We start from the raw sequence: 22,999 nt of genomic DNA, 5'->3' as shown, positions 1-22,999 counted from the left end.
GAACGCGCGCGATTGTTTTTGGCGGGTAAATCAAAATTATTTTCGTGAGAACTTTCATAAAATAATTACATTTGCAACAAATAACAATATATTACATTGTTTAAATAAATTAAACAGATTATCAAATATATTTTTAAAAGAAAAATGTATTTTGTTTTTGTTTTTTTTTTTTTTATTCTTTTTATTCTCTTTATTATGCCTTTAAAAGTTCAAACAACTTTACATTATCGTCGTTTTAAAAATGTTCCTTTCTTAAATATATCACAATAACCAAGTAATATTAAGTGCATTGAAATATGTAAATATAACAAAAGCAGTGTGAATATGAAAGCTCTATAAAAAGTATTTGACACAAACCAACACAAATCACTTTGAACGTTAAGTAAATATATTATCTTACACATACTATTTTAGGACTGATAATGTACTTATTTCTTTCTATGAAAAGATAATCCCACTTTTTATACTATAAAAAAAACAATAACATAAAAGTAATAATATAATAATAATATAATAGCAGTAGCAATCTAAACCAAGCCATATATTTCCGTGTCGGCGCATGAATTGATACCACATAATATACTCTTGGAATTTGATTAATATTTTCATTGAAATTATGTAAGTCAATTATAGTTTCGCAAATGTGTAAAACAGATACATTTCGTAAATTATGGCTGTAGATATCTTGACATTATCTCGCATTAATATATTTTTAATTATTGCAAGATATCAATTTACGAAACGTACTTTTTTTCAAGATATACGATGTGTATTCAGTATTCGCACACATATATGTATATATTATTATTATTATTATTATTATTATTATTATTATTATTATTATTATTATTATTATTATTATTCGTATTAATATTATTATTATTAATATTATTGTTAATATTAATATTATTATTGTTATTATTAATGGCTATTTTACTATGGCTTTGAGGAAACTATAAACAATAAACAATCGTTCACTAATAGACAACCTTTCTAATTCAATTTCTATAGCATAAAACAGGTTAATGACTGTACAATATCCAAACACATTGGATGTTCTAAACAACTATTACAAAGTAATTTAAGTTTGCTTCATCGATATAATCAGTTTAATGTATATTTAAAAACAGCAGCACCTCCCTCAATTTCTCGTCATTATTTAAAAATGGACAATAAAATCATTCTGATTATCATGCTATTCGAAGTGAGTAACGGAGATACGTAAAATATAAATACAATAATCCTCAAAATAAAAAGTATAAAATTAAAACTATACGTTTTAACTACCATTATACGTACATTAGTAAACTTTAAAAACTGTTAGACCTCTTACTACAACAAAAAATATTATATCGAAATGATATATTGCGCAGACTGAATGCTCAGAATTATTGAAGTATTTGAATATTGATCAAAATTCATTGTAAAATCGTACAGAACAAGTCATTATTTTTACAAACTTATCACACATAATTTGTAAAGAATATTAATGAAATTATATAGGTATAATTACATCACATTGAATATACCATGTAACGAAAGGAAAACAGCTATTGCGGAATATTGCGATTACATATATAAAATAAGTTTTATCAAGCATTCCCAAACACTGATTTCATTTCACACTCACAATAGTCTATATTATAGATTAATCTTCATATGTATACAAATTATTATATAAATCACTGTACCACTCTCCAAATATCTTGTGTTATCATACATATACATACATTACAATATAAGTCAAAATAGTAGAAGGATCCTAAGTGTGTATATTTATGTAATATGCAATATTGAGCATAAATATACACACACTTCTAATTATTTGTTTCCTATGCTAACATAACTACATAGTCCAACCCAAATCATAAAATTAAATTCAAAAGTACATTTACATCTCTTTTTTTTTTAATAAAATATATATGATTATTCATAATATTATTTGCAATTGGTTTCAAAAATCAAATTAGAATATTTCTTTTTTTTTCATGGTTACAACATTTATCTTGCAGATTACATCAAATATTCGTAATTTCAATTTATTGAACATGTTAAATATTTTAAATAAGTAAACCTCTATATAATACCTGATATGTACTTTGAAATATATATATGATATGTGTGTGATATATATATATATATATATATATATATATATATATATACACACATATATACACACACACACACATATATACATACATAATTTAAGAATAAGAAAGCATCTTCAAAACTTATATTTTTTTTCTGTATTTTATGCATATACATAATATAGATGTATGTACTATTTTAAGGACAAATAAAGAAAAATTTATTTATAGATGAAATAAGATGTTTTTCAACTATTTTGCTCGTTACTGCTTTGCTAGAAAAATATATTACTACTTTTTTTCTCAAGGATCGACCAGCAATCCATTTTAAAACTTGTGTAAAAACAAATTGAAAAATAACAAGTCCCAAAATGTATGCATATACATATATTAAAGTTTCTATTGTTGAACATAGTCTACTACTGTATTATAGATACGCATATAATACATCTACGAAACACTAAAAAGCAATATTTTTAATTGGACATTATAAACCTTAGATATATAACTTATATATATTCATCTAATATTTTTAATGATAGAATAAGAAGTAATATTTAGAAAATTTTGTAAATATTAGACAGTCTTTTGGGCATCTGGAATTATCATATGAAGATATTATTTTTAGTTTTCATTGCTTGATGCTTGTTAATGTTTATATTATGAAAAAAATTTCTAATCTAAATAAAATACAATATTTATATCAATTCATATTGTACATTTATAGATTCAAGTGAGATTTTATCTATACCAACTATTGCACTATATAAAATGTTAATTTATTATATTATTATATAAAATGAACGGGTAAATCTTTAACAAAAAATATTTAATATAAAAACAAATATTTTCTATTCAGTTAACTAAAAATTAATAGGATATAATCACTCAATAAACCTTACAATATTTCTTAATTACAATTCCTTCAAAATAATAATTTTATTATCAAATGTATTTTCTACCTATAAACATAACATATATTCACATTAAATGTATATATATATATATATATATATATATATATATATATATATATGTCTTTACGTTTTCATTAATAAAAATGCCAAACAGACATTAATTATTACGATCACTTTTTGTTTTGTATAAAAGCAAATGTTATTTCGTATATTTAGATATATATACTTACTGCCTCATTTTGTCATTTTGCATTAAATTGAACGGCAGTTCTTAGCTTTATATGGCAGATAAATATAGTACAATTACAATAATTACAGTTACAAGTAAAGCCACACTCTGGAAGAAACATTCCTATCATCATTGTCTGTACCAAAGTACATACCTGTTTATAGCTCTGATTGTAATCAATACAAGATTATAGCCTTTTGAAGAACTAAAAATATAAAAGTTCATATACTCCTTTTTTTTCATATATATATATAAAATAAGAAAATATAATATATATAACAAAGTTCTACAGACTATTTTGAAAATCATTATACGCATTTTTCATTTATAAAATAAAGATATATATATCCTGAATAATAATAAAATTCATGATTTACCAGAACTGCAACATTTAGAACAATTAAAACAGCCAGTATGCTATCTCTTGATAGACCATGAGGTTCTATTACTACCTCCTGGTCCATTACCCATGATTTGATTTTGAAGCTCAGTTATTGTTTCTAGTAATGCTTTTTTTTCTTTAACAAGAATTGCAATATTTTCTTGTGCAGAATTATAACGAGTTTTAATCTTATCTGATTCTTCCTTTATACGTAATAATTTTGTATTTTCTTCTGAAAGTCTTTCTAAAGTTCCAAGACGTCGTTTGAGCTCTTCGTTATCAGATTTCAGTTGTTTACTGGTTTGTCTTAGAGAAGTCAATTCTACTTCACGTTCTTCGTTTTTAGAAATTTGCTGGTTACCGTTTGGATTCAATTTATCAGAATTATTTTTATCCAATATAGTTACTGCAAAAAGGAGAAATGTTATTTTTAATATATTTATTTTTTATTATCAAAAATAATGTGTAGAAAAAAAACTTTCTTACAGATAGATATCATGTGTCATATTATCATATAGTAAAAAAATAAATTACTTTTGATAATCTTCAAATATAATTATTGTCTAGCTGACTCTATCATGCTAGCTGAATAACTAAAATATATTTAAAAAATTATGTAAAATACTATTACAAGCTTATTTTATTTAATGTTTGTCCATGCTTGTATGTTGTAAAAATGTATTAAAAATTATGTATTAAATAAAAGAGAGAAAAATATAAAAAAAAATTATTATTTTCAAATGATCTTATCTATTATTTATATTTATTTCATAAAAATATTTCAAAGAAATTTCCATAAAGTTATTTTTAGAATAAATATTAATAAATATTTTTTTTTAAACATGCTTACTAAGAGTGCAAATCTATTAATATATATCCATAATATATATATATATATTTATTTATATTTATATATTATGAATATATATATATTTATATTTATGTTTATGTATATATATATATACAACTAGCTTAAGCTGTGCTGAAATAAGCAACAAAATCTAAGGCTAATTTTCTAATTGTGTTATACCAATGCTCACATTCGAAAGGCCTTCTGAGTGCACTGGACAATTACGCAATATATAATATCAATTTTTTGAAAACAAAATTCTGCCACTTGCATGTAATATACATATAAACCTACATAAAAATAATATATTATATATAAGTAAGCATATATTATTTAATTACAAACTTCACTGTGATATATACATTTTATTATACTCATGATGAATGATAAACTAAATATGAAATAATATCAATATTAGAACAACATAAAAATAAAATGCAGTAGATTGCAAGTGGCAGTAAAAACTTAATCTACGCATTATTTTATGCTCTTTTAACTTACCAACTGGTTCAATAGTAAAGGCACCACTTATATCCCTTGCTATTCTAAGTTTTGATATATTCAATTGTATGGGAATTGGACCTGGTGATGTTATATTGTTTGGAGGCCGATCTTCATTCAAATGAAGATATATTCTTTCGAGATACACCTAAAAAATGAATATAGTAATTTATATAATTACTTTATAAATAGTATGGAAACATATTTAATAAACCTTATTAAATTACCTGCATTGGGATAGGTTTGGGTATAATTTCGTCTTCTGCTAAATCTGCTAAACCTGTAACAGAGCTCATGGATAGTGTCATAGCTACATCAGTTACATTAATTTCCAATTTATCTTCAAATAAATCCATGATGCCCTGCTTGTCCAATAAATTAATACTATCAGTTGGCCCTTTGATTATTTTACTCTCTTCCAATGATTTATTAGTGGTTTTCTTGCTCCGACTAGCTTGGAATAATTTCAATAAATCTTCTTTATTTTTTAAATCGTGATCTAAACGTAATTTGATGCACGTTCTACATTCCGAGTCTGATGGTAGTTCGACCCAACCTCTTGACCGAGAGCTGAATTTTGTCTAACAAATAAAATATAATAAATTAGATTAGTCCAATGGACATAATTTTTTTTAAACGCTAATTTTACTTTTTTATGTAATCCTAATAACAAATTTACTACATTTTCATAAAATAAATCAATTAATAATTTGAAGAGTTCAAATAAACACATCTCTTCAAACATAGTGACACATAAGCCTACATTTATCAGCACAATCATATTATTGTAGCATTAAAACATATAGCTGAGAGAATGAAATGTAATTTTGTAAAGCTTAAATAAAACTATATAAAAGATATACGTGCTGTTAATCAAAGATAAAGCTATATAAATAATTAATTATATAATAGAGGCAGTATTTTTTACTTGAAAATTTGTTATCCATATACACTGGTTGAAATTAGATATTTTATATGAGCTACATTCATATTTGGTACACAAGCAAATCAAACATCCACACTTTTTTGTTAATTAATTCGATATCTGACAAAATTTGTATATATTTTCAGTTTTTATATTGCACTTTATAAATTAATTTAGAAATTAAAAATGCAAAAAAAAAAATTAAAAATGTACTTATTAAGATTTACATGCATTTGTAAATATTTAAAGTATGTATGAGAATATTCTGCCAATACCTTTCTCTTGACCTGCCACAAGTGCCACATAAAAACATTCACAAGAGAAGGAGAGACGCGAAGGAGAGATGCATGCAAAAAAGTTAAAAGACAAAATTTATGTCAATATGTATTTAAATACATATGAGTATATAATATAAGACATAATAGTGTGTATAGCACAGATAGTAACTAAACATTGCATATGAAATCTACACAAATGCATTGTTTCTTATTATTGTAATTTATATAGTTAGTAGTTATCTTATGTAATTCTTATCAATGATAAAATATTCGAAGTATAACAAATGTCGATTGTATTTCTTAGATTTGCTATAGAAAATAAATAATCATTGATTTAGAAAGAAAAAAAAAATTATTAAAAATTAAAACATATAAAAAAAAAGAAAGATCATCCCAAGAACTTGTTTGTACAAATTGAAAAAAGTGTTGAAGCTTTGACTAGAGAAAATGTAAAAATTATGTACTTGCTTATACCCACTCAATTAAAAACGAACATTCTTGTGCATATTCAGAGAGAAATGCGTATATTATTTTAATAAAAATGATATGTATATCTTACCTGAAATTCGTCCCATGGAATAGATGGACACTCATCATTTTTTATATTTGATACTTGAACTTTTATAGCCGAAGAATAGCCAGAAGATTGTTGAATAAATTCAACTTTGGATAGTTTAAACGTGGTAACAGATATCTATAAATAAAAAAAATATATATATTGAATGATATAATAAACAATAACGATACACGTGATAAATAAAACGAAATAGAAATACTTACTATATCTTTTCTTTTGCAAACACTGTCAACAGATTTTTCACTTTGCGTGTCTGGTGTTTCTTCTACTACTTCACTGGCTTCTTCCACAGCAGTTATTCTAATGGTATTATCAATTGCAAATATTCCTTCCAATTTGTCTTGATCTTGAAGATTAATTAATGCATAATTTTCGCTATCGGAGCTTATATCGCTCCTCATAGATACGGTATCACTACTACCATCTTCAGGAGACGCTTTCAAAGCAGAATCAATGGATGTCATTAAATTACTAAATCCTTTTCTCATAGAAGATAAACCAACATTAAAGTTATTTGGAATAAAGGGTGTATTTGGTATCAAGTCTGGTTTATTATGTTTTTGTATGGCATCTCCTTGTTTTAACGATAAACCCTCTTCTTCTGTTATCGTATGTTGTTTTTCATGAGCGATACTCGTATGTACATCACGTTCACGTTCGCGTTTTTCCGAACTGCCATTCTGCTTAAACGTAACAACTGGTTGCTCTATCGTGGCAGAATGAATAAAATCCATAGACATCGATGATACTTCACTTTGTGGCGTTTCAACGTCGTTACTTGTGTTCATCCTCTTTATGCTAAAGTCAACTTTTGCATTTTGTGTAGCACTGTGCCAAGCAGCGGATGATCCAGCAAAATCATCAGCTATACTAGATGAATCAGGTACAACAGATTCCAAATCTCCGCCAGAATTTTCTTTTCCAGGAGTATGCGAAGGCATTACAAAAGTTATCTCTATTTGTGGTATTAACGCACCAATAATTAATGAACCACCAGATTCAACGTTCAATATCTTATTAGAATCGATAGCTAAATATGTAGTCAATTCGGACAGAACCTCTGACAATCTTAATAAAAAAAGATATTGATAATGATTTATTTGTACGCTAACTAAATTGCTTATATATGCGAGTCCATGAATATCTGCAGAAGAAGCGGTTTCTGCAGTTACTGATTCTAAATTCATATGACACCAAAAAGTTAAAGGAAACGCATCGAAGAATGGTACCGGACGATTCTGTCCTACTGCTCTAGCACCAAAAAAGTCACCCCAAACAGGTTCTAAATTGCAACACCAAACATCTTTCGCTTCTGTCCATAAAAATTCACGATGTAATTGTCGTATTAATTCGTTCACTGAATTACTGGTAAATGTTGGTGGTGCACATCTGATATTATCTGTACCTACAAATGTAGAAAACAAAAATGTGTTAGCGAATTAACATCTACGTAATGTGAAAAAAAATATTTAGAAAAAATTACCTGCGCAATGTGCTAAAAATTTATCGGTTACGACATGAAAATCATTCTCTTTGCTTGGGAATTCAGCTCCAAAAAACATTTGGCCCATTTGAAACGTGTTTAAACATTGTGCTAAGTCAGCTCTTGAAGATCTTTCCACCGATCGAACATTAGTAATTAATGCCCTAGAAGTCTGAATGTGCAAGGATTTAGGTCTATCTTTTTGATTTGGATAATCCTGCTGATTTTCAAAAACTATCTGAAAGTAATTATTAAAGCAAAATATTAGAATTAAAATCATTAAAAGAAATATTAATATATATGCATATAAAAGACTTACCCTTGGAAGAATAGCTTCTATCTTTACATCAAAATACATAATATTTTTTAAACTTGATGTCTCATTCTTTTTCATAAGCGAATGGTGCAGATTTAATAGAAAAGAGTTAAACCAAAGGCAGGAACATACATCAAAATTTACTTGAATTGGATGTACTTGTACATAAAATTTTGGTGGTGGCACTATAACAAATGGAATATATTTTGTTTTTTCATTTGATAATATTTTTAATAATGTTAATAATCAATAAAATAACAAAAAAAATGTTTTTATAAATTTACATGTTCTTACATGGAAAAGTTATATCTCCAGGATAATAATAGTAAGTGAATTCTGCATGAAGAATAGTTAAATCTTCAGGAAAACAAAATCTGTCTCGATCTCCTAAACAAAAATATCGATTTAAGTAGAAAATGTTTATAATATTTATTTGTTATTAACATGCTACACATGCTGAATAATCCCAAGTAAAAATATATTTTCTCTAAGATAAAATTTAGAAAAAGACGTGTATGTATATCATTGCTCAATGTTACTTATATGCATAAATTATTAATGAAATTAAGCTCCTCTAATATAGTAACTAGAAAGAACGTAATAAAATAAATGTAATTCATTTATGATTGTATATATTAATGTATTGTTTAATGTATTGTTATTGTATAAAATTGTAGACTATGTCAATATGTATATTTTTTGAATTATAAAAGCAAATAAATTTCTCAATAAACTACATTCTGAGTAACACTCAGATGTTACATAAAAACAAGCACACAACATTTACTCGGTATTATACCTGATGGACGTTTCTTCCTCGTTTGAGCTATACAATTACCAAATAAAATAATTAATAATGTACTCTCGAAATTAAAAACTAAAATTCTCATAGAGCATAGTTAAGTATAAACTGTATTATAGCAATAAAAATTTTTTTCTCTCGTATTTTAATAGAATATAGTAACCTAATAATTGATATTAATTTATCCTACGTTAAAAAAAAAAATAAAAATGTCTTGAACATAAACAAGAAATGAGAAAAAAAAATTAAAAAAAAAAAAAAAGAAAAACAAAAGAAAAAAAAAGAGGAAAAAATCGTTATGAAATACCTGTAATAAATTCCTTTGGTATAGGCTTACGTGATGCGGTTGTTACTTTGAATAATGTAAAATCATCAATTCTAATAACTATACAAGTTGTCATTAATTTTGCAAGCTGCTCGAGAACATAATTTTTTACTGGATTTCCGCTAGAATATTGAAACTTTTTCTGATCTTGAGATCCTACATTCGCACTCTGTGATTGACTATTTTTTTCTACACTTTCTCCAGAACCTTTTGTAGTACTGCCTACGCATTTGAGAAAAAAAATATTACAATTACGAATACATTAGATTTTTTTACAGATTTTTCTGTATTTTAATATTCAAACCTGTAACATTTCCTTGACTTCTTGTTAATGGAGAATGTTGCGTTCTGCCAGAATCAATCAGATCCATAAATTGACTTCTGAAAGAACTCAATGATTGTTGTAACCATTGAATATGAGGTATAACATTTTCTCTATATTTAATCCAATCTTTTCTATCAGCCATTGCCAAATGATACGGATAGTAATCAATATAGAATTTAACTAAAGATATTTGCAGAGCACCACCGTCCTTCAAATCAGGATGTAATGATCTACCTGCTATTGTAAAAGTGATATTATATTACCAATAATAATTACTTTTTAATAATATAATTATTAACTCACCACCAACATCATCACACAAATGTAGATCAATTCTCTGAGACCAAAAGTGATAAGACGTTTCTACAACATCATGTTTTGAAAATAATTTTGATATTGGTGTATTGAACTGATTTTTTGTTCTACTTTGTTGAGAGATTTGTGCTTGATATTCTGGTAGAACCTTGAAATACGAAAAAAGCATAAATAACTCTTTAAATTCATTATATAGAATGCCTTAAAATAAATGTCATGCAAAGTAATTAGAAGAGATTAGAAAAAAAAATATAACAATAGAAAACAGTTATGAAACATACCTCTAACTTTCTAGCTGCTTTTGTTTTTCGTTCTAGTATAGTTGCTTTCTCTATGAGACCTCCTAAAGAATCTATGAAATGTAATGCTGCTTTTAATTGAGAGTCTGTCAAGACCCACAAGAGATCATCTAATATGAGTATCAGTCTTGAACCCATAATAAAGCAATCTAATGAAAGATAATAAATATTTAGTCATTGTTATAAAATTATAATAACATGCAACAATGTATTTCACCTGATATTCTTTTCTTTATAGTAATTAAACATCGTGCTTGGTTAGTAAGTAAACGAAGAGGTGTCAGATTTGTATCTTTAGTACTTTGAGCTTCTATTCTTACAGTCTGCCATACTAATTCCTTAAAAATCAATAATTGGCCACGATCTGGATCTTTTAGTCTTGTTGTTCTTAAGTCACAACGTTGCCATGCAGCTGATTTAGATTCAACGACAATGCGATTCATCTAAATTTTAATCAAAGTCATTATATTCCATAATTATTATATGTGTAAATAAAAAGAAATATATATATAGTTACTTCTACAGATGCAATAAAAGCAGGACTTTTAAAAGTAACTGATACTTTATTAACAGTAACCGTAATGCCATCGATCACTTTATGAATAAGAGAATATTTTGCTGGGCCTGCATAAGACGACAGGCCTTGATTGGAAGACATATTTCTTAAGTCTTCGCATGTTTCTACTTCGATATGAACTTCATCCAATTTCTATAAACAATTATAATAAAATTTTAGCAAGTAAATTCTTTATCAAATCATTCATATAATAATAATAATAATAATAATAATAATAATAATAATAATAATAATAATTTTTATATATAAATATTTTTAAAATAATAATATTACCAACAAAATAGGAACACTCTTTAACTTGGTCCATTGTATACGAAAAGAAACTTGATTGCACCAAGCATTTGTTAATCTTAACCATGAAGGAAGTTCTAACAAATCTGTAAGAACAATTTCGTCTAATTCTAAGTTGGTTAACTCTCCTTCTCCCTTAAACGTACTAAAATTTATTTTATCAGCTGATAGATTCTTAGTAAATCTGTAAAACACGATAAAAATAGTTATTACAAATAGGTCAAATCTGACAGTCTTAATCTTAATAGAATAAAGAATAGAAATAATGATTTGTTTCGTCATATTCTATTATACGATCGTAAATTATTTACATTCAAAATATTTTTACAAAATTTTAATGATCACATCCATCGTTTACATTAAATGAGTCGAAAATTATTTATAAAAAATAATCAAATTTATATTCTTATATCAAGATGATTTTATGGAAAATAATATTCCATTAGTGACAAAAAAGTACGATCATCAATAAATACATAAATTTGCATTAATCTTTTCTTTTCTTGATTGGAAAAAAAACTTTTACATAATGTTTTTTTATCATAGATCAAGGGTGGAACGATTTTGTCTGACATCATACTAAAGAATACTACAAGGAAATAAACTATCATAATATTCTCAATACCTTGATAAGTGTTTAAGTAATTGATTTTTAATAATCGACACCATTTTTCAGATTTCTACTTAATATTTATGACGATTAATACGTCTAAACATGGTTAGTTTGACACATGGAGGAACAGATAAAAGAATTCCGTGCCAATGACTATTATGACCATAGACTCTTACAAGACATTCGTACTTCTCTCATGGAAATTAATTTAAAACATACAGTAACACGTAGTTATGCACGTTATAATTTTTTTTTTTTTTTATAAATAAATAATGAATAATTCGTTTGCAGATTATATTAATGGAATCTATTAATAATAAATTAGAAGAAATATATATATATATAAATCTTTTTCTCAACGTAGTTTGTAATGCAAACGTGTTCGATAAATTTATTCAGTTTTTTGTATATAGCTTAGCGATACAAAAAAAAATACTCTGTCATTGCCACGTTGAAAGTAATACTCGTTTACAAAATTTTAACAAATACAACAACGTAATTGGTTAATATGTAAAGTCATTTTCATGATTTTAATATTGGTCTTGTTTTTTCTACGATAAATATCTGCTTTAATATTCCGCATGATAATTTGTGTAATGATCATTAAAGAATATCTATTGTTCTTATATAATGAATGAAACAATTAAAAAAATATTTTGTTACATTGTTGTTATCAATGAAAATTTATCAAAGTAGTTTGTTATATAAATAGAACACTAGAGGGCGGTATATTCAAATATGGTCGACATACACGTGCGTGTTTGAAGCACATAACGAATAATCGAAAATTGTTCAAATATTTTTAGATTTAATATTAAAGTGAAAGTGGTATAATTTTAATCGTTAAAATGGCAAAATCACGAGCAGATAACAGACCTCCTCGGAAAGAAGGTTTTAATCGTTCTGGACATAGTATGAACCCTGAAAGACCAACAGAAGGGTTAAAAGGTGTAGCAAAAGTTAGAACAAAAGCAACTATAAAAAGATTGCAAATGTATCGTAATCAAAGACCTAAACGTAATCGTGTAGGTAAGATTATTAGTCCAGCACCATTTCAAGGTTGGCATGCACCAGGAACTATGTCTCGCGTTGAACCTTCTCAAAGATGGTTCGGCAATTCAAGAGTAATATCTCAAAATGCACTTCAGAAATTTCAAAGCGAATTAGGAGCGGTTATGAGCGATCCTTACAAAGTAATAATGAAACCTACACAATTACCAGTAACTTTACTTCAACAGAAGGCTGCCAACGCGAGAGTACATTTATTAGATACAGAAAGTTTCGAAAGCGTATTCGGTCCCAAAAAGATAAGAAAACGACCGAATTTAGCTATTGCTACTTATGATGAATTACAAAAATTAGCGGAAGAGAAAGAAGAGACATACGATAAAGAAAAAGATTCTAAAGATTATGATTTAATTCGCGAAGATACAGGAATACGAGATATGCAAAGAGATTGGATAATGGCAGCAGGACAAAGCAAGAGAATTTGGAATGAATTATATAAAGTTATTGATTCTTCTGACGTAGTACTACAAGTATTAGATGCTAGAGATCCTATGGGAACTAGGTCTCCTCCTGTAGAAAAATATTTAAAAACTGAAAAGCCTCATAAACATTTAATGTTTATTTTAAATAAAGTAGATCTTGTTCCAAATTGGGTGACGCAAAGATGGGTTGCTATACTAAGCTCAGAGTATCCAACAATAGCATTTCATGCATCTTTAACTCATCCATTTGGCAAAGGTTCTCTTATTAATTTATTGCGTCAGTTTGCAAAATTACATATAGATAAAAAACAAATTAGTGTAGGTTTTATTGGATATCCAAATACGGGGAAAAGTTCTATTATAAATACATTGAGATCCAAAAAGGTCTGCAAAGTAGCACCAATAGCTGGGGAAACAAAAGTATGGCAATATATAACTTTGATGCGTCGTATATATCTTATAGATTGTCCAGGTGTTGTTTATCCGTCTAAAGAGACTGATACAGAAAAAGTTTTAAAAGGTGTAGTAAGAGTTGAACTCGTTCAAAATCCTGAAGATTATGTAAGTTCAGTTTTGGAAAGAGTAAAGGCTAAATATTTATGTAAAACATACAAGATCGAAGGGTGGACAGATCACATAGATTTTTTGGAAAAATTAGCACGTAAAAGTGGAAAACTTTTGAAGAAAGGAGAACCAGATATAACAATAACAGCACGAATGGTTCTTAATGATTGGCAACGTGGTAGATTGCCATTTTACGTTGCACCATCTGGTTTTGAAGTGCCGTTACCTAAATCTGCAACAACAGAAGTAGAGAATGTACCTATTGAAAATGACAAAAACACTGTCATTGAAACAGATGAACAAAAAGATCAAAGTATACCATCAAAAGACCTAACAAAAGTACAATTGAATGTATTACAAGATTTTAGGAAAATTAAAGTAGGATTATCATACTCTGGTGATGATGTAAAAGACATTTGCTATAGTCAAAGTGAATTAGAACAATTAAATTGTAACGATAATGAGACGGACGTTGAATCTTCTCTGCCAAATATCAGTGACATAACTGATACATTAAACGAGTCACAAATAGATCCTGAAAAAGATATTAATAAAGAAAATCATGAAACAATAAATACAACAAATCGTATTCTCGAGGATGATACAAATGAAAGAAATGGAAATTGTTCTGAAGATGAAAGAAATGGAAGTAATTCGGAGGATGAAATTAAAATACCTATAGAAAAAGATAATCTAATGCAGAGTGTATTTGATGTCATGGAAAATGACTATGATTCCAGTGATAGTGAAATGATCAATTCAAAAGCATTTTCAAGTAGTGGTACATTCACTGTGTCATCTAAAAAAGAAAAACAAAATAATGAAAATAATAAAAAGTTAACAAGTAAACAAAGAAGAGCTATAGAAAGAGCTAACAAGAGAAAGAAAGTAGGAAGCAACTTTTATGAAGTTACAAATGTAAAGAACAGAAATAGAAACAGAAAGGTTCCAAAAATAAAAAGAAAATAAAAAATAATACTACATTTATTTATTGTACATTTGTAGTATAATATCAAATACCTCTTTTCATATAAATATCAGGCATATTTTAATTAAAATTGTAAATAATACTTTATATATATTTATATATAAATGAATTATAATATGTCATTTTGTAAAATAATATTTTCACAAAGGAAAATAAACAAAAAAACCTGAGAAGAGAACGATTAAAATCAAATGGACCAGCATTTGAAAAAATAGAAAAATTTCTGCTAAATCCAATTGCGTTCGACAAAATATAATACTAAACTTTCTAATCTTTTTGTATACATTTCGTTACCTTCATACATTGTCATTACTGTTTCCATGTTAGAATTATTCAAATCGGTTTTATCAACATCGATTGTAAGCATCTTTATCATAAAACATAAATGTATAAATTCCATCTTGGCGACCGATAGAAATTGCTCGTTAAAACTTTTACGATTGAAAGGTTTAATATCGCACTTCATTTTTAATAACACAGAAATAAAAATTTCATAATATAAATCTGTGAGTTCTTCGAGATTATTTGCCCGAACGTTATCGTCTGTACTGGAATGTAAAAAAAATAATATTTCGCCTACCGGATTGGAATACATGTAATTTTGAAAATCGATGAATTTCACATCATCCACGTGACCATTTTGATCACGATGAAACATCATATTGTTCACCCAAAAATCTTTATGAATTATCGTAGCCCAATCTCCTTCTGGTTCAGCTAACCATTCGTCAAAAAATGATTCATCCTTTAATATTACTGCACATCTATCGTAATGAATTCTCGTTGCTGGATTTTCTTCGAGTTTTTTTAATATAGGTATATAAAATTCTGTAAATCCATCTTTTATAAGTTCAGGACATTTGGAAGCTTCTCTGATTATATCATACTCATCAGGCTTATTATGTTTCATTGCGATTCCAAGGGCATGAAATCTAGCCAATGCACGTACGGCTAATTTAGAATGATCTAAGTCGACGCCTACGTTTTAGAGATAAAGAGAGAGAAAGATAAATGAAGAAAATTGTTTTAATTTTTTGTTTGTTTTTTTCTCTTTTTTTTTAACAAAGATTATACATGATAGTAAAAAGCATTTTTAAATTTATCTTATGAGATAAGATAAGTAATAAAAATGATATAAATTATGTGATAAGCAATCATTATCGCGATCATTCTTAAAAAGATAACATTTTTTGAACTTGATCTTTGCATGTATATTTTTCTCTCATTTGTCGGTTTTTAAATACAAAATTATTACTCTAATAAGATTTTTCAGAAGATCTATACTTTTTTTTTCCTTTTTTTTCTTTCCTATTTTATGTCAAACGTATAACAAAAGAATGATCGTGATTTATATTTATATACATGTATTTATGAAATATATATGTATACATATATATTTACACACACATATGTATACGTACATATCTAATTTTTGAATTCATAGAAATCTATTTTTGTATATTTACCTATATCTCTTTTACCAGTGTAATAACCACGTGTTTTAAGATTCTCTAATAAAATAACAGCATTGTCATCAAAATCTACTTGTGGATCGAGAGATAAGCGGGAACCATAATATTTGGGTATAACGTCAAATAATTCACTTTCATTAACACCAAATTCCTTTTCCATAATCCTATAATATGGTAGTAAACGTTCATACATAAATATTTCCTTTCGAAATGTGAAAGGACTATTAAATACTCGTCTTTGGAATTCGGTTGGAGGTGCCATTTTCGCAATCATATGAAGATTTTCTCTTTCGTATTTCTCTTCTTGTCTGATTATAGCATCGATAGCTAAAATAGTACTACCATAGTTCTCACCAGGTGGTAAAAAGGATGTAGTCGTATAATTTTCAACGATCAATTTATTACCTAACGTTGATCGTAATAATGGTTGTAATTGGTATAAAGCTATCTTTTTTATTTCAGTTTGTTCTTTTTGTTTTGTCTCCATGGTCATTCAAACGTAATAAAAAGGAAAAGTTTTGATCGTAATTTTGTACTAACTCGCACTAATATAACGACGTAACGGGAAGACGTTTATAAAAATGAATATATCGAATGAACAATTTCAATTACAATGAATCTTACACTTGAGTTTTATCTCGATATTATAATACGATAAATTATATTTTACGTATAAAAAGGAGTTACACGTATATAGATCTCTGCCAAACGATCCGAGGCAAATGATCTCTTGGATGCGACTAAATCTTTTATCTACTTTTCTCGAACGATATAACCACTTCTCTATTCGATACTCCCATCCGTCCTACTTTACGTCAATCGTAAAGTAGAAGAATATGTTCACAATGATGTAATCATTTCATTAATGAGAAAGTATTATCTTCAATTTGAAATACACATAAAGATAATTGTATTCTTTCCTTTTCAAATCTTTAATAATAAATATTTTACTTTCTCAAATTTTTATAATAATAAAATATATATATATATATATCATGATTCTGATGATTCATCTTTTTGATCAACAATTTTTTAACGATCGATAAATACATGTATTTGATAATGTGTTAAAAGGATAAATTTATTTTATGAAAAATGGGTATTAACAGTATAAAAATATTGCACTTTTGCACAATTTGAAATTCTACTTATACATATATATGTATGTATGTACGTACGTACATATGTATATATGTATGTATGTATGTATATGGATGTGTGCATATATACGTATATATAATGTATGTGTATGTATGTATCTATGTGATTGTGTATACACACACACATACATATATACACATATACATAAAACAGGAATACATGAGTAAACAGTTATGATACAGCATTGTTTATCACAAAAATATTTTACCATGGCAGTCTGAACTGAAATTTCAGATCAATTTTTTCGAGTCCTTTTCACACATGAAGTCTTTTACATTACACAGGTATCGGCTATTGCATCAACGTAATCCATGGCTTGATTCTTCTATCAACTTGCTATGGATATCCCATAAATTCTGTAATAATAAAAGTACCATTAAGAGTTAAAGCAATAGATTAATTATATCCAAGATGTCCCAGGAAAAGCAGCTCCCTTGATACAAGCTCCTTTATGATGTAAAATGAAGCGAAAGATTCCATTAACATGAAGTTGAACAGACTTAATCAATAAGATAAAATTATACAAGAAAACCTAAAACAATCGCAGTTCTTCTTCTTCTTCTTCTGAATTAAGCTGGAAGTTCCGTGCATATAACAATTATTTTTAATGATTGTATGTAGATTGAATGATATCACTATGAAGCATGTAAGCGAGATTTTTGAGTTAGAATAAGCAACAGGTTTGGCAGATATTATTTCCGATGATTAATAAAGATAGTAATAAGAAGCATTTTGTGTTTAAAATCACCAATAATTTACACCAACTGACCACTTTATATAAAGGATGTTCAAGCAAGGAATATTATATGGAAATTATACATTAATAATAATTCGCATATGAAGAGAGTACGGGAATAACTACCATTTTAACTGTCACTTATTGAACGACGTGGTATTGTATGTCCATCTTCTTCGATCAATTTACGATGTACAGCACTGAGACCCTGGATAGCATACAAATTGAATGCCAAACTAGTTACATAATGAAATGGAGGTGCAAAGAGTAAAGTCAACAATAATGTGTGAAATATTGCAGTGGAATATTAAAACGTTTATATGACATAAAAATAATTCTAAACTACAAAGTTCTTTTGAAAAACAACTTTCTATATATGCGTATACCTTAAAATATTTTACTGTTTTTACACGCAATTCCAAAGTTGCATCTTCATCGCAAATAATTAATGTACGTGGATGCTGTTGAAATGCTGACACTGTCCACATATGATTAACTCCTTCCTCTATTGCTTTATACAAAGCAAATGCTTTATGAGATCCAGTAATGAGTATCATTACTTCTTTTGAATCCATAACAGTACCAACGCCAACGGTTAAAGCTTGTTTAGGAACTTTGGAAATATCATTTCCAAAAAATCTAGCATTTGCCTCCAATGTATCTTGTGCTAAAGTTTTAACTCTAGTACGAGATGCTAATGACGAACCTGGTTCATTAAAGGCTATATGGCCATCTGGTCCAATACCTATATATAATAATATTATACTTTCTAAGAAAAATTTATTTTACGATTACGCTTGCATATAAGTGCAAAAACTTATCCAAAAAAATATAATTTTCACAATTCCTTGTAATATACCTCCAATAAAAAGTTCAATTCCACCAGCTTCCTTAATTTTTTTTTCAAAATCATCACATTCTTTTACAAGATCAGGTGCATTTCCATCAAGAATATGAACATTTTCAGGATTAATGTCTATATGTTTAAAAAAATTATTATACATATAATAATGATATGATTCCGGATGATCTCTTGGTAAATCAACATATTCATCCATATTAAATGTCTTGACATATTTAAAAGAAATTTTTCCAGCTTTATAATATTCTATTAATTTCTTATACATCCCCAGAGGAGTACCACCTATATTTGTATATATACATAAATAAGAAAAATTACAAATAAAAAAATAAATATATATAAAAAGTAAAAAATAGTTACCTGTAGGAAGTCCAAGAACAAAATATTTGTTTTCATTTGGTTCAAAATCTTTAATTCTTTTTAAAACATATCTTGCGGACCATTCGGATACATAGTCTACTGTATCACAAATTACTAAACGCATTGTAATTCTTTATTGGTTGTACAAATGATCACTGCAGGATATAAATAATGATATTATGAAAGTATAATTCTTATATATATATATATATATATATATATATATATATATATATATATATATTATGTTGTATTATTTATATATTGTAACAATAAGTTAAATAATAACATATATAAATATATATATTATCATTTGTTTTTTATATATTAAAAGAGATAGGATACAAAACAAATGATTAAAAAGAAAATGACAAATAATATATACTTAATATGATATAATGTAAATTTATGGGCATGTCAGTGATAACAATGTGGCAATGACTTCTTATCTCAGTCAGATTAAAAAACACATATTGCTCCATCTTAAATTAGATAAATTCTATATTTTTATAAGATTTTGGATATAAGAAACAAACAACTTTTAGAAAAGATAAACAATGATGTTCACAATCAAAGATATCTTTTTAAGCTTGTCAATTTAAACAAATTTAAAAGGATAATATATTATATATCTACATAATTCGATAATATTAAATTTAGATTAAGATACGTACATATTTTATACGTATCTTATGTATTTATACACATCTATTATTTTATATATATTTTTACATATATAAAAAATCTCTTGGGGTCATCTCTTTTAATAATCTTTTAAAAATTATATCGATTAGGACGACAGTTTGCCGATAATAATATTTTATTGTTAAATTTATAAGTAAATAATTATAAAATGCGTTAAATTTAGTTTGAAAATATAAAAATTGATACGAACCTTCGTTATACGTTCCTTCTACTAACTTTACGCTTTTCTACAGTTTGCCAATCGTAAATCACTAAAAAGATACACTATTAATCAGCTGACAGTCGTGATAAAATAAAATACTACTATACTTGTGAAAGATTATAAGAGGATTGGTTGAGCATCGTAATGCGAAATGTGTATATATGAACTTTTCATTATGGCAGTTCATCACCTCTCGCTCGAAGCCTGTGTGACTTCAGCGACAGGTATGGACAAAATATGAACTACAAACGTAAGCGCGAAACATTGTCTTTACCATGCGTCTATCGTATCAATTTATTGTTTATACCCTTTTTGCATGTAATATAACGATCAATTTTGTATCGATTAAAATTTAATAGACTATAACGAACTTACACTTTTCATTAATATGATAGATATGACAGAATGCCGATACGCATTTATTTTACGATATAAATGTATAAAAGATAATAAATATAAAATAAAAAATTGGTGAATATTTATACAATATAAAATATTCTTATATATAATATAAATATATATGCATTTCTTTTTTTACTTTTTTCTTTATCATCATTCGAATTATTATATTATTATATTACATAATATATATTATTACTGTTATAATAATAATAATAATAATAATAATAAAAGATTTTGATCTTAGTGGCAAATTTATATACTGTAAAATTTTACTATATCAAATCTATTTCTTTGTGAAAGTACTATCAGCAATATAAAGTGTCAGTACTTTAATATTTAATCAGAATTAGATAAAAGAAATTTTGAAAATATATTCAAAGATGCAGCCATTCGCCCGATAATACTTGCATCATATCCGATTTTGATCGCAAGTATTACCGACCCAGGTCTCACCACGTGGAGGTTGCTGCATTTGGAGACCCACGGGCTAACGGGGACTCTACTTTAAAATTCGCGTAACCGGCGTGATCAAATAACATTCTATAAAACGAAGTCCCCGGTAGGACTTTTAATCGCGCCCGAACACTCCCGTGAGTGTTTGAATAGCGGTGACTCTACTCTAAATTCGCGTTCGCAACGTTCCATGCACTACGCAAGAAATCAGGCGGCTAACTGGAGGAGGGTCAGTCCACGCTTACGGATAGCAAAACCATTTTACTTGGTAGCACATAAACCGACACACGACCGGTTATTTATTCGTTTTAGCAATCAAACGAAGTCCATTACCGTAGGACTTTTAATCGCGCCCGAGAACACCACACTTGTGCCCACCGACACACGCGCGAGTGTTCTTTCTAACCTGCCCGTATTCGCATCTAGCAATCGATTATGAACCGAACCTTTCGACGATATATCGGACCCTTGCCGATATATTGAAATCCATGAAGAGGAGGAGAGCAGAAGAGAAAGCCGGAACATGCGCGCATGTGTAATATAGAAGATAGAATTCAGAAGAAAAGAGAAAAAGGATATCCGGAAAGTATAATCAAACACATGGACGTGTGAAAACGATGAAATAGAAAAGAAAAGATAGATGTACAATATTGCTACACCCTACCAAAACCAGAGTACGAAAATCGAGCTCGATTTTGCGATACTGAAAGAAGACCCGCACAGAAGCCCACGCCCAAGGGCCCATCCCAAGGGACCCACCCGAGAGAAACTATAATAATTAATCTCGAATAATTATTACATAGGTATGCGTTTCAATAGATAGAAATGACTGTACATTTATTGACGAATATATGGAAGATGTAAGAAAGAATGTTTAATTGGAATTCGTGAGAAAAGATTTTGGAAAAATTTTGAAGAACGCAGCCATTTGCTCGGGAATACTTGCAGCCTACAAGATTCCGACATATCACAAGTACTTCCGACCCAGGTCCCACCGCGTGGAGGTTGCTGCAACTGGAGACCCGCGGACTAACGGTGACTCTATTTCTTACTACTACTACTACTAATCAAAAAATCAAAACAACGGGGCGACCTCCACTCCCGACGAATTCAAGCCTCCAAACGCTAAAATTGCAGCCCCATGCGTCTCCGCATTTGGGAACCGACTTACGCATAGCTCAACTATCCAACATCGGAAGCTTCGATCACCACTTGAGCACAACCGGTCGTACTTTCGCGACAAACGCCGGAACCCAAAATTAAATCCTTCCGCACTCACAAATACTTACGCGAGTATTCCGGAAACACTCACGCGAGTATGCTGAGTACGTTGGAGTCAAGTTTGGACTTAATCGCGCCCGAGAACACTAACACCTATGCCAGCCGACATAAGCGAGTGTCCTTCTATCTTGCCCGAACGGGAGAAAAGTAATCCTTCTACGCCTGAGGTAGAAAGATTCTTTAAACACCCGTATAAAAATCTAAGTCCCTCGATGATGAAACGGTCCC

At 28.0% G+C, this 22,999-nt stretch overlaps 4 protein-coding genes across 9 annotated transcripts; 1 reads left to right on the top strand and 3 right to left on the bottom strand.

Moving 5' to 3' along the window:
- Positions 1-799: 799 nt before the first annotated feature.
- LOC127063411 (UHRF1-binding protein 1-like) lies at positions 800-12,596 on the bottom strand. 5 transcript variants are annotated; one of them, XM_050993184.1, is made up of 18 exons: positions 12,108-12,585; positions 11,465-11,666; positions 11,132-11,323; positions 10,832-11,057; positions 10,597-10,763; positions 10,304-10,463; positions 9,980-10,237; positions 9,658-9,897; positions 9,348-9,374; positions 8,843-8,935; positions 8,552-8,733; positions 8,233-8,470; positions 6,953-8,154; positions 6,732-6,866; positions 5,197-5,550; positions 4,970-5,117; positions 3,614-4,024; positions 800-3,441 (listed from the first exon to the last, which is right to left on the bottom strand). In XM_050993184.1, exons 1-17 carry the CDS (start codon positions 12,149-12,151, stop codon positions 3,654-3,656), a joined length of 4,239 nt encoding a protein of 1,412 aa, XP_050849141.1. In that variant the 5' UTR covers positions 12,152-12,585; the 3' UTR covers positions 800-3,441; positions 3,614-3,653. The 5 variants fall into 5 exon arrangements, with proteins under 5 accessions (XP_050849141.1, XP_050849152.1, XP_050849134.1 ...); XM_050993214.1 differs by lacking the exon at positions 800-3,441 and adding an exon at positions 4,659-4,681 and having other exon boundaries at positions 3,878-4,024; positions 12,108-12,596; XM_050993195.1 differs by having other exon boundaries at positions 800-4,024; positions 9,980-10,234; positions 12,108-12,590.
- A 78-nt stretch (positions 12,597-12,674) lies between these two features.
- Positions 12,675-15,125, top strand: LOC127063549 (uncharacterized). Its single transcript, XM_050993500.1, has one exon. It carries the CDS (start codon positions 12,944-12,946, stop codon positions 15,116-15,118), a length of 2,175 nt encoding a protein of 724 aa, XP_050849457.1. The 5' UTR covers positions 12,675-12,943; the 3' UTR covers positions 15,119-15,125.
- Positions 15,116-17,102, bottom strand: LOC127063736 (uncharacterized). Its single transcript, XM_050993854.1, has 2 exons — positions 16,604-17,102; positions 15,116-16,115 (listed from the first exon to the last, which is right to left on the bottom strand). Exons 1-2 carry the CDS (start codon positions 17,100-17,102, stop codon positions 15,364-15,366), a joined length of 1,251 nt encoding a protein of 416 aa, XP_050849811.1. The 3' UTR covers positions 15,116-15,363.
- Positions 16,985-21,063, bottom strand: LOC127063760 (glucosamine-6-phosphate isomerase). 2 transcript variants are annotated; one of them, XM_050993922.1, is made up of 6 exons: positions 20,624-21,059; positions 19,729-19,883; positions 19,366-19,650; positions 18,893-19,251; positions 18,633-18,714; positions 16,985-18,126 (listed from the first exon to the last, which is right to left on the bottom strand). In XM_050993922.1, the coding sequence occupies exons 2-5, from the start codon at positions 19,850-19,852 to the stop codon at positions 18,637-18,639; spliced, it is 846 nt and encodes a 281-aa protein (XP_050849879.1). In that variant the 5' UTR covers positions 19,853-19,883; positions 20,624-21,059; the 3' UTR covers positions 16,985-18,126; positions 18,633-18,636. The 2 variants fall into 2 exon arrangements, with proteins under 2 accessions (XP_050849879.1, XP_050849889.1); XM_050993932.1 differs by lacking the exon at positions 18,633-18,714 and having other exon boundaries at positions 20,624-21,063.
- Between the last annotated feature and the right edge of the window lie 1,936 nt (positions 21,064-22,999).

Source organism: Vespula vulgaris, chromosome 1 (assembly GCF_905475345.1).
Source record: "Vespula vulgaris chromosome 1, iyVesVulg1.1, whole genome shotgun sequence".
Classification (NCBI taxonomy): domain Eukaryota; kingdom Metazoa; phylum Arthropoda; class Insecta; order Hymenoptera; family Vespidae; genus Vespula; species Vespula vulgaris.
Note: the sequence above shows the minus strand (reverse complement) of the source record. Positions and strands in the feature narration are given on the sequence as shown.

Excerpts from the sequence above, each read along its gene's own strand:
- LOC127063411 (XM_050993177.1), bottom strand. The coding sequence starts at position 12,151 with ATGGTGTCGATTATTAAAAATCAATTACTTAAACACTTATCAAG. Across the intron at positions 11,324-11,464 it reads AGAGTGTTCCTATTTTGTTG|AAATTGGATGAAGTTCATAT; the intron begins GTAATATTATTA and ends AATTGTTTATAG. Across the intron at positions 10,464-10,596 it reads AAGCAGCTAGAAAGTTAGAG|GTTCTACCAGAATATCAAGC; the intron begins GTATGTTTCATA and ends TCGTATTTCAAG.
- LOC127063549 (XM_050993500.1), top strand. The coding sequence starts at position 12,944 with ATGGCAAAATCACGAGCAGATAACAGACCTCCTCGGAAAGAAGGTTTT.
- LOC127063736 (XM_050993854.1), bottom strand. The coding sequence starts at position 17,102 with ATGACCATGGAGACAAAACAAAAAGAACAAACTGAAATAAAAAAGATA. Across the intron at positions 16,116-16,603 it reads CACTGGTAAAAGAGATATAG|GCGTCGACTTAGATCATTCT; the intron begins GTAAATATACAA and ends TCTAAAACGTAG.
- LOC127063760 (XM_050993922.1), bottom strand. The coding sequence starts at position 19,852 with ATGCGTTTAGTAATTTGTGATACAGTAGACTATGTATCCGAATGGTCC. Across the intron at positions 19,651-19,728 it reads TGTTCTTGGACTTCCTACAG|GTGGTACTCCTCTGGGGATG; the intron begins GTAACTATTTTT and ends ATACAAATATAG. Across the intron at positions 18,715-18,892 it reads AAACAGTAAAATATTTTAAG|GGTCTCAGTGCTGTACATCG; the intron begins GTATACGCATAT and ends TATGCTATCCAG.